An 18,797-nucleotide genomic window follows, 5' to 3' on the forward strand; every position below is an offset into this window, starting at 1 on the left:
ACTTCACCAACCCCTTGCTACGCCAATGGTTATACAACCTCAAGGCACCTGTGCTGCGCCTAGCAGAAATTCAAATATTTCCATGCGTAGTGAAATATAATAGTCATTGGCAACACTGACAGTAGTGCTCACATCTACCTGCAAGAACTACATAGAGTCTCACGGGTCTTCTTAAGACCCGAGTAATAGAAAAACCTGGCAGGCATCGATGTCTGTGCACAACTGACGTGAAGCTAGCTTGCGCGATGTTGAACACCTGGGCTTGACGTGTGTGTTAGATATTATTGTAGGCAAGCCTCCTCGGAGAAGGGTTTCTTCCGGGTCTTGTGCAGGTCTCTGGTCATGGTATATTTGTTTTTAGAATCAAAGTGAGTGTGTAGTTTCATTTTCTGAATTACTGGATGTAATTATTTCACTGGTAGGTTTGATTCAACACGATAAAAAACTCAATACATAAGACTTACTGCATTTAATTTATGCTCATTATAACACACACCCACACCCACACCCACACCCACACACACACACACACTTGAATAATAGATGTTTGCACTAAAATGCTTGTAATTGTAATACAAATTATGTAATGTCTTGCACAAACTTTGCTCACATCTTCCCCGAGTTCTGTGTTCTCATAAGTAAGGCTCCCAGCAGGTGTAAAGAAAAACAAATGAAAGGCAGAATGCGAATCACACTGAAACTTGAGCAACCTGAGAAGTATGTGAAGCGAATTAGAGCATTGGATAAAATATGAAACATTTAACTACTTTTCTGTTATTATTCTAGTTCTAAGAAACACACTTAGCGATGATGGCTAAGATTATAAATAAGTTTGATCTATTTCTTGATTTATGAAGCGATGTTTTCATTTCAGTTCAAGACTCATTGTTCGACAGCTGCACACAATGTATGAATTCACAAAGCACATTTTCCCACTCACCTTACTCAATTCTAAAAACACATGCAGAAAACAACACACAAAGTTAAAGACAAATATCATTATCATAGATTGTTTATTGAATTAATTTTTAATTAATTTTTAATTATTAATAATTACAAAGAAAGCATTTTCCTTGATACAAAATCAATAAAATTAAAATGAAGCAAGTGTGCTAACAGTTGGGCTGAAAAGTTCGTAGGCTAACATAGTAAAAAATATTTTTTTGACAAAATTCGATTTTATTATTCAATATAGTTGCCTTCGAGGGCGATACAACGATTATATCGGTCATACAATTTTTCGATGCCATTTTTATAGTACGATTTCTCTTTAGCCTCAAAATAGGCCTCAGTTTCGGCGATTACCTCTTCATCAGTGCTAAATTTCTTTCCAGCGAGCATTCTTTTAAGGTCTGCAAACAGGAAAAAGTCACTGGGGGCCAGATCTGGAGAATATGGTGGATGGGGAAGCAATTCGTAGTCTAATTCATATAATTTTGCCATCGTTTTCATTGATTTGTGACACGGTGCATTGTCTTGATGAAACAGCACTTTTTTCTTTTTCAAATGGGGCCGTTTTTTCGTGATTTCATCCTTTAAACGTTCCAACGATGCTATGTAATAATCGCTGTTGATGGTCTGGCCCTTTTTGAGGTAATCGATGAATATAATACCATACGCATCCCAGAATACTGATGCCATAACCTTGCCAGCCGACTGTTGCGTCTTTCCACCCTTTGGATTCGGTTCATCACGTGCAGTCCACTCGGCTGACTGTCGATTGGACTCTGGAGTGTAGTTATGGAGCCATGTTTCATCCATTGTAATATATCGACGGAAAAATTCGTGTTTATTACGGTTGAATATCGCTAAACATTGCTCCGAATCATCAAAACGTTGTTGCTTTTGATCGATTGTGAGCACGCGCGGCACCCATTTTGCACACAGCTTTCGCATGTTCAAATAATCATGCACAATATGTCCAACACGTTCCTTTGATATTTTTAAAGTCTCAGCTATCTCGATCAACTTCACTTTACGATCATTTAAAATTATTTTGTGGACTTTTTTGATGTTTTTGTCGGTAACAGCCTCTTTGGGGCGTCCACTGCGTGCATCGTCTTCGATGCTCATTTCGCCACGTTTAAATTTAGCAAACCACTTCTCAACAGTTGATTTTCCTGGTGCAGAGTCCGAATAATGTTTATCAAGCCAAGCCTTGGCTTCAACAGTATTTTTTTTCGCCAAAAAGCAATGCTTTATTAACACACGAAATTCTTTTTTTATCCATTTTTTCACAATAACAAAAGCTGCTTCACTCACAATGCTATATCTCACGAACTAATTATCCGGCAACTGTGAAATTTATACACGTATCTTTTGAAGGTTAGTACTAAGTAAAAATCACATGGATTTAATTCTAGTAACGCCATCTATGAGTCAGCCTACGAACTTTTCAGCCCAACTGTTATATTGAGATGTGCTTCTCTCCATTTCATTACAGACAGGAAGGTTATGTGATGTTGACTGCAAAATTGAAATACAGAAAACAAAGAAGACATTTGTGCTCTAATGCACTTTTCCTAAGGTATTCTTGCTACCTATATGGGTTATTATATTATTATTACCTAAGGGAAATCGGTAGGGATGGAAAAGAGTATATAGAACTTGCTCAAGATAGGGAAAGATGGAAGGCCTGTGTTGCTGCAGCCATGAACCTTCGGGTTTAAGAAGGCTAGGGAGTTAGTTAGTTAGTTAGTTAGATTATTATCGTTATTGTCAGATGATTGTGGAAAATTTGAAAAGTACAGTGGTTCATTAATTTGAGTTGGAAATTCTATATGGGAAAAAAAAATAATGTTCAAACAGTGTTACATTTCCCCAAAGTCCAAGTTGATAATTTTCATCCTGCATGCAATTCTAACCTATTGTATGCTGCAAAATTTCATTTTTAAATGTTGCTAATTAAATATGCACATAATGCTATTCTCTCTGTCTTTCTCAAATAGTGGCCAAAATATATCCAGTACCACACAAATCTAAGCTTTAAAGTTGATTTTGAAAGCAGACTAATTGTGCTGTAGTACTGAACTTGTAGATATGCCTGCATATATTTTGTATTAGCCAGAAAGGAAACAAAAAAATATATTTCAATGGAAGAATCTTTATAATGTAAATATAAAATAAATAGAATATTAAATTTTTAAGTCCACTTTATGCACAGAAAGGCTAGACCTACAGTTTAAAGTGGGAACTGAACCACTATGTTCCTCTATCAATTATCAAACACAGGACCCCTTAGTACATGGTGACAACTACACCATCTGGGAGGCCTTCTAAATAGAATGTAGTGGTGGAGATGAGACTTTATGCACTGACTTTGAAGCCTCAATGGCCTGTTACACCATGTTAGGATTGTGTATATTGTGCACATATCATGTACAACAAATTAGTTTCAACCTATTTCTTAAGGCTTCCCCGATGGTGCAATGGTAGCGTCAATTGTGTTGTTATCAAGGGGTCCCGGGTTTGATACCCAGTGGAGGTACTTAGTGGTTTGGATCCCACTTTAAACTGTATATCCAGTCCCGATTAGCTTTGCCTTGCATAAAGTGGCCTTAAAACAAAAAAATAAATAAATCAATCTATGTATGTCTCAAATAGCAGAGAGAAAAACAAAGTGTTGTCTAGTATATTGCACACGTTTGCAACTGACATTTTCTTCCTTCTAATGTGAATGCGATTGAAATGTGGTAAGTTTGAAAGGAATAGTCAGTAATGTAACTTGGGGGGGGGGGGAGTAGTTTAATACCTTTCTCTACTGAAAACCTCATTTTCCAATGACTACAAATTTAATATAATAATTTAGTAATTTTAAATACTTCACATTCTTTGCACATAGAAAAAGCATATTTAACAAAGCACAGAAGCACACAGTCTATGCTTATAAGATGAAAAGTATACTCACTACTCTTTGATCTTATCCCATCTCAGCCGGATGAAGTTGAAAGCTAATGGCTGGCCGACAACATTGGATGAAACTGATGAGAACACTCTGGATGTGTCCTGCTTACGAATTCCAGTATTGTTTGTTACAGCCCACTCCAGGTACCTACAAAGAATAAATAATATTTGCTTTACATTGTTATGCACATATGAATTGAATAACCATTGTGGCACCATAAATTAAATTGTATTTTGTTCTTTAAATGTGACACAATGACTAATTAGTTGCCATGGGTCCAGAAGGGTGAGGTGGCCTTTCACCTACTAAAAAGTGGCTGCCTGGTAAGTGGTACAGATTTTGTCAAACAGATGCCAGAATTTCGGACAGTATTCAGGGAGGTTGAGGCAGTAGAGGTTTAAAAAAATTGCCTTGCTTGCCTATCCATGGGGAAAACTGTTGCAAATTCTTTTCTAAAATAAGATAATAGCGAGATATTTTTTTTAAAATTCTGAAACAATGAAAAATATAACATAGCCTGCTTATTAAAATGAGATATCTACCTCACTCAAGAGGTAGAAAAGTGACATAATTTTTTTAAAAAATAGAAATGCACCATCAGGCTTAATTGGCATTGATAATGTTTTCATTTGGTAATTATCCGATAAGACCCGAACACCTCTCACTCGTTTATTTCATTAATTGTAGCATTGATACTTTCCTATTCTACATTGCGGAAGATTCTTTAAGGTGAAGTTATGCCTTTTTGCATAAAATAGTGTCAACTTTTCATATTACGAGTCATTATTTGCCTTCCTTGTTCTGCTTGCGTAACAGACAATATGGCGTGCATTCGTCATGGATCATCATGCATTGTGCTTGTGTTTTGTTGATTTGGAGTGGGTATGCAGTGTTTCAACGTTCTTAACTGAAAAATACCCTACTTTCGTGTTAATTATGTCATCACAAACCATTGACAGATAGCCCCACGAACCATTGACAAACAGCCACACGAACCATTGACGGATAGCCCCAAAAACCATTCACGATTGCCCCAAAAACCATTGATGGATAGCCCCAAAAACCATTGATGGATAGTCCCAAAAACCATTCATGATAGCCCCAGAAACCATTCACGATAGCCCCACGGACCATTTCCAGCAAGGTTAGGTTAGGTAAGCATAGTTAAAAAAAATTCTCGTAAAAAAAGGCACGTTTGGAAACACTGGCGAGGCCGCGTGACTTTCAATGCTCGCGCCATCTGCATGTACATAATGGAAACAACGGCATAATGTTACAGAAAATGCAAGTACCTTACATAAGAAGTGATTATTTCTTGTTCTGCAGCATTCTATGGTGAAGTTTTCAGTTTCCGTGAGAGAAAATACCTCCAAGAACTTCGACAATGCTACAGAAACTGATTTCAGTAAGTAGTTTCTCCTGTAAATTTGAAGAAATCCGTTCGCACGATATCGGATATTTACCTATATTTGTAAGATTAATACATGATCAGTGCATAACTATAAAATCCACGCTAGTAGAAGATATTCACCTGCTTAAGATCCAAATGTCCCTTGTACAACCCAGTGCTGCCAGCAGCAAATCCTTCTCTGATCCCACATTTGTTTCCTGGTACTGCTTCCATGCAAAATCCCATTCCTTCTGGCCGCCATGTTTCAAGGCTGTGCAGTAGATCACATTTTTCAAGTTTGGTGAAATTCTGCAGAAAAAATGGCAAATTGAAGGTTAAAAGATGCATGCAAATACATTATTGACGTACTCATAAATATACAGATTGAAAGCAATGATGTTTCACATTAAATGTCCCAAATGTGACTATATGCTGTACAGTTAAGAACTTATGATGATCATTTTTATTTGTGGCAAAGGTACTTTGCGTATAGAATGTAAACATTGTAGTACACTCAATTGTCAACCTCACTTCCACATACTACACCCAATTGTCAACCTCACTTCCAACTAGTACACCCAATTGTCAACCTTACTTCCATACAGTACTCCCAATTTCAACCTCACTTCCACGTAGTGCACCCAATTGTCAACCTCACTTCCAACTAGTACACCCAATTGTCAACCTCACTTCCACCTAGTACACCCAATTGTCAACCTCGCTTCCACCTAGTACACCCAATTGTCAACCTCACTTCTACATAGTGCACCAAATTGTCAACCTCACTTCTACATAGTGCACCCAATTGTCAACCTCACTTCTACATAGTGCACACAATTGTCAACCTCACTTTTATAAAGTGAAACAAATTGTCAACCTCACTTGCACGTAGTACACCCTGGACTCTATTTGCAGACTAACGAGGCTCTGGCATCTGGACCTACGGCCAGTATAAACTTCGTACGACTGTGTGTGTGTGTTGTTGTGTTTTGTCTTTGTTTGTGCTGAGTGTCCCTTTACAGCCTCAGCTTTTAACTGAATATTTTAGTCTCTGACATTAAAGTTGTATTATTACTTATTTCTTAGACAAGATAATGAGCTGACCCAGTATCATGTGATGGGTGCAAAATGGCCTCAGTGCTGTCGCACCCACAATTTTAAATTAATTTATTCATTCATTCAAAAACTGTATTAGAAAGGCTGCACAGTAAGAATTTTCTTTTGTGATAATGAACACACTTTTTTTCTTTTGACTTATGTACGAACACTTTGAACATGAATTAGCCTGATTTAATATATACATTATTTTTTTTTTTTTGCACAACATACTTACGGATTGTTCTCGCTTGGATTTTTCTCTTTCATCCAATTCCTGAAAGCAGCAATGCTTCTCTCCACACAGTCTTCGTATCCCAGTACACAAGCCCATGTGAGAACGTTGACCCTTCGGTAAACAGCTAAGTGTTCATCACCTGCTTTGTCCTCAAAGCCTACATTGTTATAGAGATTCTGTATCAATGGCATCATATAATTCTGCCAATAATAGAGAGAGAAAGAAAAATATATAAATATGATACATTCAATGTGTGATGAAATTTTTAAATATTTATTTATTTAACCTAAAATTTCAGATACAGTACTGATACAAGATGGATTGATTCAAATCACTTTAAATAAATAATTTATGGAACAATGTACATATGGATTTTGTAGATATCAGTATTACTTTTGGTGAAAGTACATTAATTTTGTAATCATTTAATGGTGTTTTTTGTGTTTATTAGTCTCTAAGAAAGAAAATGAAAGGAAACAAAATATATTGTCTGATGGTATGAAGCTCATACAAAAGGAAATGTAATATGCAAACTGTAAAGTAAATTTCTCTTGAAATAAATTTCAATAATTTTTATGGGCAAAAAGAGCAAATATTTTGTGTAGAAAAATTTACAAAATACTAATCATGTTAAACTGTAAATAGTGTCATTATCATTAAACTATAAACATGGCAGCTGATATTTTGCAAACCATCATTAGAGAAATTGCCAAAATTCAACTACAAAGACTGTAAAAATATTTTAAGTTACAATTATAGAGTACATCCAGAATGTTTTATTTTCATTAGAAAAAAAATTACTTAAATTATTATAGCTTCACAAACACACTCAACAAACATTTCCACAGTAGGTTCATACATACAGTATGAGAAGCAGAAGAATGTATGTTTACATACATTTTTTTATTTACTGTAATCAAACTGTTCAAATATTTTACAGGGCCATTTACTAGAAAAAGCTTTTCTATAAAAAACATATATATCTATATGTATGGTGCCAAAAATCATACTAGCAATTGTAAGCATGTTTTTTTAAAGAATGAAAAACATCGATTTTAATAAAAAATCATCAAAAATGATGTTTTTAATAAAAATCATGATTTTTTTATCCACCCTTAGTGAATGACCATTTTACACTCAACCAGTAAGAGCAGGAAAATAACAACAAAACAATAGAGTACAAGATGGCACAGAAAAAAATAAAATTTACACATACATTGTTAACAATTTTCTGAAATTGTGCTGTGATAAGAATATGTCAACATTGGGAGGAAGATTATCACATGAGCGAGGAAGCCTGTAGAATAGAGACCGCTGTAGAAGGCAGAGCCTTGTAGTGGGATTGTGAAAGAGCTTTACGTTGTGGGTTGGCCGAGTCGTGATTCATAGATAAAAATTGTTGATCAGACATTCAGATTTAATTTTGCCATTGATGATTTTATGCAAAATTTTACCGTCTGCTAATTTACCATGAGTTTGTGGCGGTTGGATATTCAACACAGACAGAATATCTTTTTTATGGAGATGTTCCAGTCGAATGGGATAAGAGCAGTGATCAGAATGCTACATTTTAAAAGTAGCTTCGCTACAGCTACAGCTAATGTTCCAAAAATGTAGCGTCGCTAAAGCTACATTTACCAAAAAGTAGCTCGCTACGCTACTTCTGTTTGCTACTTCACTACTCTTGCACTACTTTTTCATTTAAAATTCAAAAGAAGCCCCTAGCAGTTGTACTTATTAGAAAATAGATTCTGTTATTTACTATCATGGTACCCATCATTCTTTCATTTTGATAGCAGTGTTGCAGCAGTAACCTATTTTTACTACAGAATTTGAGAATGATGTGTGCATATATAAGTGGCAAATTAGTACAAATTTGATATCTGAATATTACAATTAGGGTGTTACTCAAATTTGATATATTTTTCAATAAACTAATTTTTATTTATGTTACTATATCAACATATTTATCTTGAAGATAAATAGCATTTGGTCGGATTATATTGATGTATGTCATTTGGTTATCTGGATATCAAAATTATTCATATACCAATTAAATAAATTACATGGATATCTATAATCTTCGATATCAGGACATTTATCATGTAGATTATCTGTATTGACATTATCTTGTAAAAGATGTGGTCCTTTTTAAACCTCCTACACAAGCAAGTGTTATTGTCGATTTTTTTTTTGACACTGTTGCCGCATAGAAAATTTACATCAAAACTCCGGGAAGAAATGTAGCTGTAGCAAAATTTTCACTATAACTACAGGAACTTTTGTAACTTTGCTACAGCTACAATTTTTAAAATGTAGCGCTGCTACTGCTACAGTCACAAATTTTATAGCAGTAGCATCACTACAAGTAGCATGCTACTTCCAACCACTGGATAGGAGTTGTTTGGCAGGAAAAATAGATCAGGGAAAAAATGAGTGTGAGATAGAGGCAACAGGAATATTTTCTGATGTGAGTATCACATTTTAAATAACATACAAGTAGTATGCAAAAGATGTGAATTTGGGTAAAATGAGCAATTTTATTCAGTTACTTGTTTCCTGTGGGGAGATTAATGGGATGGACTGTCGACAGGGGGTCTGTCCTTCTGCCATCAGTGTTTGTAAGCTATGTAGACAGTACTGCTCCAGCTAGTTAGATTGTGCAGAAAATTCCACCCTGGCTACTTAGACTACAGGCGAATCTGACCCAATGATAGACCACATAAACAGGTTCACCTCAATGATTTGTCTATGTGAATAGATCCAGGTAAGTAGCTGTGGCTACTTACACCATAAAATCATGTCAACCCAAACTGTCTGTACTGTACAAACAAGTCTTCCCCACATAGACACACAGCAGCCTAGGACATGTACAATGGGCAGTCAAAATGTTTCTGTACTTCTTTCCCATAGATGGAAAATGAGAGATAAGACAGCATATGCAATGTTGTAGAAGGAAGCTTGCAACAGGTCTGGACAGGTTTCGATAGGTAGTGTTGTTATTGTCTTGTTACTGTCCTGTTCAATGCAATGTCTCAATTTGATCAGCATGCGCACGATTTCGTACTGAGACACATTGCGTGTTGTGCAGATATTTTTTTAACGAAAAAAGCATTCCCTGTCATCATCCAACCACCATACTCTCCAGATCTTGATCTCAGTGACTTTTGGTTGTTTCCTACTTCGAAAATGGGCTTCAATGGGTGCATTTTTGAAGGTGACTTGGGAGTGATCAATTGATTGATTTAGGCTTTTGCCACTTTTAACAAATCGGGATGATGATGAAATTGATGAAGGGACACTTGCAAATAACATCCATGGCATGTGACCCTTGGCATCATAGCATACTGTGCTAACCACTCCGCCATGAAGGACAACAGGGGATTAGGTAATCGTTATCATATGTCCTACCATCATGGACATCCGCAGGATTTTTTCCAGGGAGGGGCAAGGAAGGTATTTTTACCAGGGGGGTGCAAACAAGGCACATTTTCCTCAATAATAGTGTTGTTCCCTCAAAAAAACATAGCTTAAATTTGAATTTATCATATTCATGCAATAATTAACACATATTATTGTGGCTGAAATGAAATTATATGTGCAAAATATATAATTTTTGGTTGACTTTCATATTCCAGGGGGGGAGCACAGATCCCCCTTGGCCCCCTTCCGGATGCCCATGCCTACCATTATGGTGCTATACCACAATTCTGGGAACCTTTTTACTGCCTCTTGTACATAGGACCACCTCAGCCACCTAGTACAGTGGCTCTCAACCTTTGTGAGCCTGCAGCCTGGTAAATTTGTTTTTTAAAAGTCAATGCCCCAATCCTAACAATTTTACTTGTAAATAGCATTCATTATTTTTAATTTTATATGTTAATTAATATGTACTCTTGGAATTTAATAAGTAAACTATGGCAAAATTATGGATAGTATTAGTTTGATTACGTCTAGGCTTTCAAGGTGGGGGCCAACTCAGGTTGCAAGTCGCTCTACACTTCCAGCGAGCAGCTTTGATTTCTCACCAACACTGGCGAGAAAGGATTTCATCTTATCGCTGGTGAACCACGAATGAAAGACCATCCTTCCAGGTGGTTGCCAGCTTGGGCTGCAAGTCACAAACTTCAGGAGAACTTCTCATGGCCCAGTGGTTGAGAAACAATGACCTAGACCATATGGAGAGGTATGTAATCCATAGAGACAGAACTACCTGATACTGTCCTGTATCAGAATGATGTGCTTGCTTCTCTTAGTCCCTCAATGAATGGGTGACCAGCTTAGTTAATTACACAACTGTAAATATATTTATGTTTACCTTAAACTTCTCGTAGCCACCAGTTTTGACCAGCATGCTGTCTATATAAGCAAAAGCTGTAAACGCTGCCTTCCATGGTAGATATTCCAGCTCTCTTGTCAGGTACTGGGTGACATTCAAAGCAACATCGTAGTCCAAGACACCAGCTCTGGCAAGATTAAGTGAATCGTCCAGCAGTTGAGCCCTGTTTATAGTCCCTATCTCCTGGAATCTGTCACTGTTGAGCTGACTGGTCAGAAGTTCCCAATTTCTTTGGTCGTAGTTGACGCGATAGTACCCTGAAAGAATAAAAGAGGACAATGGATGAATTTATAACGGTTATTTTTTTTGCAGTGAAAAGATTGGAAGATTTCCTCCCTAGTACTGAAAATGCCACTAAATTTTTCAATTTGGAATCTGCCTCGTGTCTCATTTGATCTCTAATGTAAACCATAGACTAAACTTTGTGGTGCAAGAGCCATTTGAGGCCTAAGGACTGCCAAACAGCTTTCCATAGAGTCCCATTGCCACTATTTCTGGTTTTCTAGACAAGAGCCTGCTACTTCTTTTCAGTTAAATAGTTACCTAATTGTTCTTATTATGCTAGATCAACACCACAATTTTGGGATAGAATTTGGAACTGCTCATACCAAAGGCAAGAATGCTAACCATTGTTGTATTGTTTTTAACACACACGCCTGTGAAATTGGAAAAACTTGTGTGTAAAAATATTTAGATGTTTGTAAGTGCTCTTGTGAAGGTTGCTTCTTGCTCTGTAGCCTGGAATTCCAAGGTTAGTTCCCCCACCCCCTTCTAATGGTTTTCTTTCTTACAGCACACCAAAGAGCCTTTAATCCTGTGGGTGGAGGTAGGCCAATTGTCATGGATATACTGGGTGTCCCAGAAGTCTTTCCCTGATTACAAACTTTATTCATATCTGCTATATGCAAGGTAGAGATGTGAAAGTGGTGCCAAAATGTTGGAAAACTAACCAAGTTTTTTTGTTGCAGGTTTGAGTAACGTGGCTGTAGTGTAGCAGTGTCAGTGCCCAGAAAACCGGAAATGTTCACAAATCAGGAAAAAGCTCAGCATGTCCTCTGGCATCACGACACCCGGTCACCAATAACAGTGCAGAGGAAGTTTCAAATGTACAGAATTCTTTCGTCTAGAATATCTGCCATCAATAAGTTGGTATTTAAAAAATGGAATTTATCTTCATTCCTAAATCCTGTCAAGTCCAAGAAACATTGTATGGAAAGATGTCGCCCGATGTCAAGAGCATTAATTCCGGATTCCTTGGCACTGACACTGCTACACTACAGCCACATTACTGAAACCTGCAACAAATAAACTTGGTTAGTTTTCCAACATTTTGGCACCACTTTCACATCTCTACATTGCATATAGCGGATATGAATAAAGTTTGTAATCAGGGAAAGACTTCTGGAACACCTGGTATAAATATCTGGTTCAGGCTAGTTCTTGATTATAAGTACAGTGGGTTGAACTCCTGTGTGATAAACCAAGGGGGCAAGTTAGCACTATGGTAAATAATGCACTCGTAGAATGAAAGTCCTTAAAAGTACATTTCCTGTAATAGAGCAAAATTCAACCTAGAATGTTATGTACTGCATCTGTACAGGAACTGTGTATGTATGGAGAAGGGGAGAAGCATGCAAATAAATTGTATGTAAAACTATCTTTGTGAAGTGTCACTGCATGAGCCCGATAGATTGTATGTGCACGCTAGCTACTAGTGAGTCTAAAAGTAGTTTTGGGGGGGGGGGAAGGTCATGGATCAATTGTCTATTAGAAACCCATAGATAATAAATAGTTGGCGAATCCTGGTCATGAAAAGAACATTATCAGTAGAGCCCGGAAGTTTGGCAAAATGCCTCTTTTTATCTACTGCATTTATTGATAAAAATTTTCCGGATATACGTTTTTTTATGTTGTTTGGAATATTTTAGAACCCTTTTCATTTTCACTATTTTGCCTATTTTTAATTATAATGCCTTTTTTGCCTTTTTCAATGAAATTTGAACATTTTTTTAAAAAAAATGTGTAAATAAATTATTTTTCTCCCAAAAAACGTTTTTGGCATTTATTTTTCTTCCGTTTATTATGTGAATAATTTTCACCTTATTTAAGTAATATTGAACTCACATATGTTTCAACATTGCCTTTCCGTTAACATGTCCTTGTGAATGATTGACTGCTGAAAACCTGTTGCAGAACACCTGCACAATTACGTCATCACGTCCAGCATCCGTGTCAGGAGGTTATTGACAAGAAACAGCACTAATGCCCAAGGACCTTTGCATGGATTCCAAAATCAAGTTCTCTATCTTTAGTTTAGTTCTGCGCTTTGGAAGGAAAGGATCGTGTAGTTGTCATCATGCCGAAATTTAGTGTGCTATTAAGTGGTAAGTTACATGGTTACGTGCATGAATTTGGTGAAAGCACATTTTTGACAGATGGTACTATTCTTCTCTGCAAGATATGTGAAAAAACATTCAACCATGAGAAAAAATACTTTATATCTCAGCATGTGTCAACAGCAAAACATAAATCTGCAGTTACCAAAAAGGTTGGACAGAAGAAGATATCCCTAATTTCAACAGTGGGCACTTCATCCAACAGGCAATCTCAGTTTTCTCTTGAACTGTGCAAAGCTTTCATGGAAGCAGGGATACCTTTCTGGAAAGTGGAAAACAAGTCACTGAGGAAATTCCTGGAGAAATACACTAAAGAAACGGTGCCGCCGGAATCTACGCTGCGGAAAACATATTTAAGTATCTGCTACGAAGAAGCTCTGCAAAGAATTCGTGCTGAAGTTGGTGGAAAGAAGGTTTGGATTTAAACAGATGAAAGTACTGACGCTATGGGATGCTGAATAGCCAACGTCGTCATATGAACTATGGAACCAACATGCAGAGAATCCTCGTCATTTCTTCTCACGTCAGAACAGCTAGAGAGAGCCAATGGTTCGTCAATAGCTCAGTTATTCTCAAAATCCCTACTTCTGCTCTGGCCAGATGGTGTACATCATGATGACATGTTACTTTTTATCAGTGATGCAGCTCCCTATATAAAGAAGGCTGCCATAGCATTGAAAATTCTCTTCCCGAACATGCTTCATATCACATGTGTAGCCCACGCAATGCACAGAATCGCCGAAAAAGTTAGTGTTACACCCAGAAGTGGACAGGTTGATTTCGAACACAAAGAAGATATTTCTGAAATCTCCCTCTCGAACCCGAACATTTCAGGAAGTTGCACCTCAGCTTAGTTTACCTCCGCAACGAGTCTTGACGAGATGGGGAACCTGGATATCAGCAGCTATATATTATGCTAACCACCTTGAAAAAATCAGTGAGGTGATCGATGCTCTTCCAGAAAATGAAGCGGCTTCAATTCATGAAGTGAAAAAAAACTCCTGTGCTATTCAGAACTGAAGAATGAACTGTCGTTTATTTTTGAACATTATGGTGCATTGCCAGAGACAATTACAAAGCTAGAAAAAAGATGTGAGACTCTTGTAGCATCCATGAAAATCTTCGAGGAATCTATGCAGCAGATGATGGAAGTGTCAGGAGAAAAGGGGTAAGCTGTTGTGGAAAAGTGCAAATGGGTAGTGAGTGCAAATGATGACTTGAAACAATTGAAAACAATTTGTGATATTCTAAAAGGTGAAAATGCTGTTATCGAAATGAGTCCAGCTACATTTGCTTGTTTTATGTATGCTTCATTAACATTTTGCCAGAAATTATAGATAAAAGTAAGTGACTTTCAAATGTGCCTTTTTCAGTTTATTTTGCCTTTTTTCCCATTTTTAGTGCCTATTTTTCACATTATAAATGCCTTTTTGCCTGCCTATTTTAACGAAAATAAATGCCTGAACTTCCGGGCTCTAATTATTATCAGTAACACCATTCAACATTTTTGGGTACACAGATCCAAATCATTGCAAATCTAATATAGCCATTTGAAACCAACACAGGGTGTCTACCAAAATAACAAATTCAAAATTCTTGCCTTTTTCATGACTTTTTCTTGACCTTCCTCTCCTTTTTCTTGACCATCCCCACTTTTCTTAACATGTATTTAATCGCCCCCTACTTAGGTATAGTTGGAAATTAAGAAAATAGATATTTTTATTCAATGAAAAACCCCTACCACAAGGCCGATTAAGATGAAAACTGAAGCTGTACTTTAACAAGTGATTTAGACTTTAATTATTAATGCATATAAAAATTAATGCTTCGGACTTCATCCTGGATGGGGAATGGGAACATTACTTTAATATTTCAAATATTCACTTTTATGAAATCCCGGTACAGGTATATAACAATGAAAATTCACTATACTGTAAAAAATAGCAAAAATTCTTGACCACAAGCATAATTTCTTCACTTCTCTTGACATTCTTCATTGTAGACACCCTGCAACATGACTTTGCTGACATGCTGTATTTGAAACTTAGTGCATCTTATCATTAAGATTAATCATAAGTTTGCAGTATTATCAGGCATTATATTTTGGCCAATCCATGACAAAGTGATCCTACCACTCAACAAGTAAAATTAGTCCAAATACTATTTAAAGAACATTAAACTAAGTTTTAGTTTTAAGTTAGTGTGGGACACTAAATAGTTACTAATTTGATATTTACATATCCTTGAATGGCTTTAAGAATTCAGATTAACAAAGAGAAGTGGAAAATATGATAAATGTTGTCTTTTTTACATTAAGACTTGAGGGTATAAGCAATGCTCAATAAATTTGTAATTTTCACAAATAAATTTGGTTATTATTAAAATTTATGAGTTGAGGAGGTTCTTTTCCCCATTGATATTGTTCAGTTAAAGTATTAGGTGAGTAATATGGTATTAAAGGGAGTTAATTAATTCACTTAGGTTGCACCCAGAACTTTTAAAAAAAATTAACAACAGAAGAAATAAAAATGTTTTTGCTGGAATAAAAGACATGAGATGGAAGGTTACAATCTATATTTCCCCCGAAAAGATATGATGGATAAAAAAGGTGTAAAAATTCACAGTTTTTTTAAGTTCTATGGTGGAAAGTGAAACTTTTACCGCTGTGTGAGTCACACCTGGAACTCCCGTTATTCTTGAATTGCTCCAAAACAACGTTGTTCACAGAGCTCACTCTTCAGGACAGTAACAATGCCATCATTCTGAAACTATAATTATGATATGGATGAGCTCAATATTTAGATTTGAAGTGTGTGATTGCCACACCCGAAACTCATGGATTGGCCCATTTACCTTTATACTTCTATTTTGAGTTACTCATGCTGTGTTTGAAGTGGGAGGGAGCATGGGAGATGCTATTCCCCAGTTGAGAAAATTTGCATATAACATCCCCAGCTAGGATAATTTGCATAAACATCCTCCCACCTGCTTCATTGACTCCATGTTGAATCATACAATCATACCTATTACCCCAACCAAGCATCCCCTACCTAGGAATTTCTACTTCAAGCACTGATTGTGTTGTATCACACTCAAATACATAAAAGATAGATTTCAAAAGTGCAAATTATCAGTCAACAGTGTAATGAATATAAAATGTGCATTGCATCTATAAGTCAAAGTAGGCTGAGGTCAGGGTAATTTATATACGCGTACAACACAATTACATGTTGCAGATTAGCATTTAAAAAGCATTACTCTTTACCTGTTTCATTTATGTTAAATATCACCCATTTATCTTTCCCTGGCATCCTATCTAGAGTTATTTTCTTCTCCTTCTTCAACCAATGGGATGGCTTGGTTTTGTTGAAGTCCAGATTGTCTTGCGTGGTGTAGGTTATTGGAACCCACCAAAGGTATTCATGTTCGTCCTTCGACTTCTCCTTCTTCTGTAGGATAAACCTTTCCTGAAAGAAAACACTGCATTCAGCAGATGCATTCTGAAATACAATAATAAAAACGCTCAAGTATGTATCAGCTCCTCCAGCAGGAGAGCCAGGTACTCGTGTATTCCTAGCATCCATAAGCAAAGTAGCTCATCCCCTTTTATCAAACCAGGGAAATCATAGATGGCAAAATTACTTGAGTTTGCTCACAGCTAGTGTAATACTCTCTGGCAGAGGCATGGCATGCATGTAACCAGTGTTACCTGCGGTAACAGCAAAATGTAAAGAATTAAAATAATGTTTCAATAAAATGACAACATTGTTAAATATGATAACTAACAGCGTTGGCGTCCGAGTATATATTGCAGAGGACATTTTTTTCTGCAGCCGACAGAAGCACAGTGGGAGGCTCGTTCCGCTGCTATGAAGAGGTAACAATAGGAAGAGCAGGGGAAGACTTTGGGGCAAAGTGTGCTATGGGATTATTCATATGCCTGTTCAAGGGTCCAGTTACCGGTCAGTCCTGCCGAATCAGGTCAGTGTTGTCACATTGGATTGGCAGAAAAGAGCTAAATACTGCCTAAAATGGGAATACTATTTCTGTGAAGCAACTAGAGGCAGACTGCAAAGCCAAGGCTGGATTTAACTACAACTGAGACCAGTTAGGTAATAGATGAAAAGATAGTTCCTTGAGTTCCTTGGTGCGATTCGTGATTTGGACAAACCTTCCTCCAAAGTTGGCAACAGTAGTCCGTACAGCTGGGCTTCCCTTCCACATTGACTGTCGCTGTAGAAGCGGAGTTCTGTTGTCTGCTCACCACACAAAGGTCAAAGTGACTCCGGAAAAGTCTGGTTCTTCTTCCGCTTTGCACATCATTGCAAAGAAACAGAGACAGATGAAGAATTGACAAGGGTCCACCATTATTCGTTCGATTTTTGCGGTAACTGTCTCATGAGTGGTAGATCTTTATGGGAGTGTTTGTGGCTAAATCACTGAATGGATTCAAAAATAATAAAAATAATAATAATAATAATAATAATAACAAGGAAATGAACAAAAATCTAGATCGAAGACAGGTTTTTTGGGGGGTTTATGGTGATGATAACGTATAGCAGACATAATTATCATACTGCTGGCCGGTAACACTTTTCGAAAAAGTCAAGCCATGTCACTGCTCTCTGGGATTTGTCTTGTGTGCTGTACAAATGTGTTCGATCTTTCATCAGTTTCATCTTATCAGCATTCATCCTCATCTTCGCAATTAGCCAAAAATGGTAGAAAAGCAAACCATTGTGATACCAACGGTATTGTTTGGACTTTATGTCTCGATACCAGCCCGATGCTTTCCTGGGGTTTGGATCATTTACAGGATATGCAAAACTGAAATGCGACACTTTCATGGAGTCTAATTACCCTTAAAGTTATGCAGAAGTCGATGTTTCCACTGATTGTGCATCAATATTATGTGAAAAAAAAAAGTATTTTGTGATTACATAATACGTATTTAATATTCTGATGGAATTTTTGAATATTTTAAAGCAAAGGTCTGGTAAATGGTGCTTATAATTGAAGTGGAATACGCACTCACTAACATAAATCAATAATTTCAACAACTTTTCATTCTTACAATATTCAAGTATTGGTATTGGTGGGAATCGGTGAGAATATCAGCATCAGTGTTGGTTCAGAGTGGTATCAGCTCAGCCCTAGTTCTAAATAATCTTGTGCAGTAACATCACTATGCAAGTGAAAACCTTAATTTGTTTTTGTTTCTTATCTAGTAGATGTATGTAGGGTTGCACAAGTTTGCCGCATTTAAGCACAAACCTATTGTTGGTCTACATATAATTTCAACTTTGAGTTAGTGCCTGTATACCATAAGAAGAAGAATTCTCCACTGCAAAGGTCTTTCCACCCAACTGCCTGAGAGCTAAGACCATTGTCGAACTTTCTCCTCCATTAGTGAACTTGCTGATGTGGTAAGCATG

The 18,797-nt window shown here is 36.8% G+C and overlaps 1 protein-coding gene across 6 annotated transcripts in view; it reads right to left on the reverse strand.

The window, feature by feature from the left end:
* The window catches only part of LOC145992616 (aminopeptidase N-like), a 351,916-nt gene that overhangs the window by 29,480 nt on the left and 303,639 nt on the right, over positions 1-18,797 (reverse strand). For all 6 annotated transcript variants that reach the window (XM_083128997.1, XM_083129006.1, XM_083129014.1 and 3 more), the window contains 5 exons: positions 16,628-16,829; positions 10,946-11,223; positions 6,628-6,827; positions 5,436-5,603; positions 3,908-4,051 (listed from right to left, as the gene is read on the reverse strand). In XM_083128997.1, the coding sequence (XP_082985123.1) occupies positions 3,908-4,051; positions 5,436-5,603; positions 6,628-6,827; positions 10,946-11,223; positions 16,628-16,829 (992 nt within the window). The remainder of the gene's footprint in view (positions 1-3,907; positions 4,052-5,435; positions 5,604-6,627; positions 6,828-10,945; positions 11,224-16,627; positions 16,830-18,797) is intronic.

Source organism: Lepisma saccharinum, chromosome 1 (genome assembly GCF_977018435.1).
Source record: "Lepisma saccharinum chromosome 1, izLepSacc3.1, whole genome shotgun sequence".
In the NCBI taxonomy this organism is placed as follows: Eukaryota; Metazoa; Arthropoda; class Insecta; order Zygentoma; family Lepismatidae; genus Lepisma; species Lepisma saccharinum.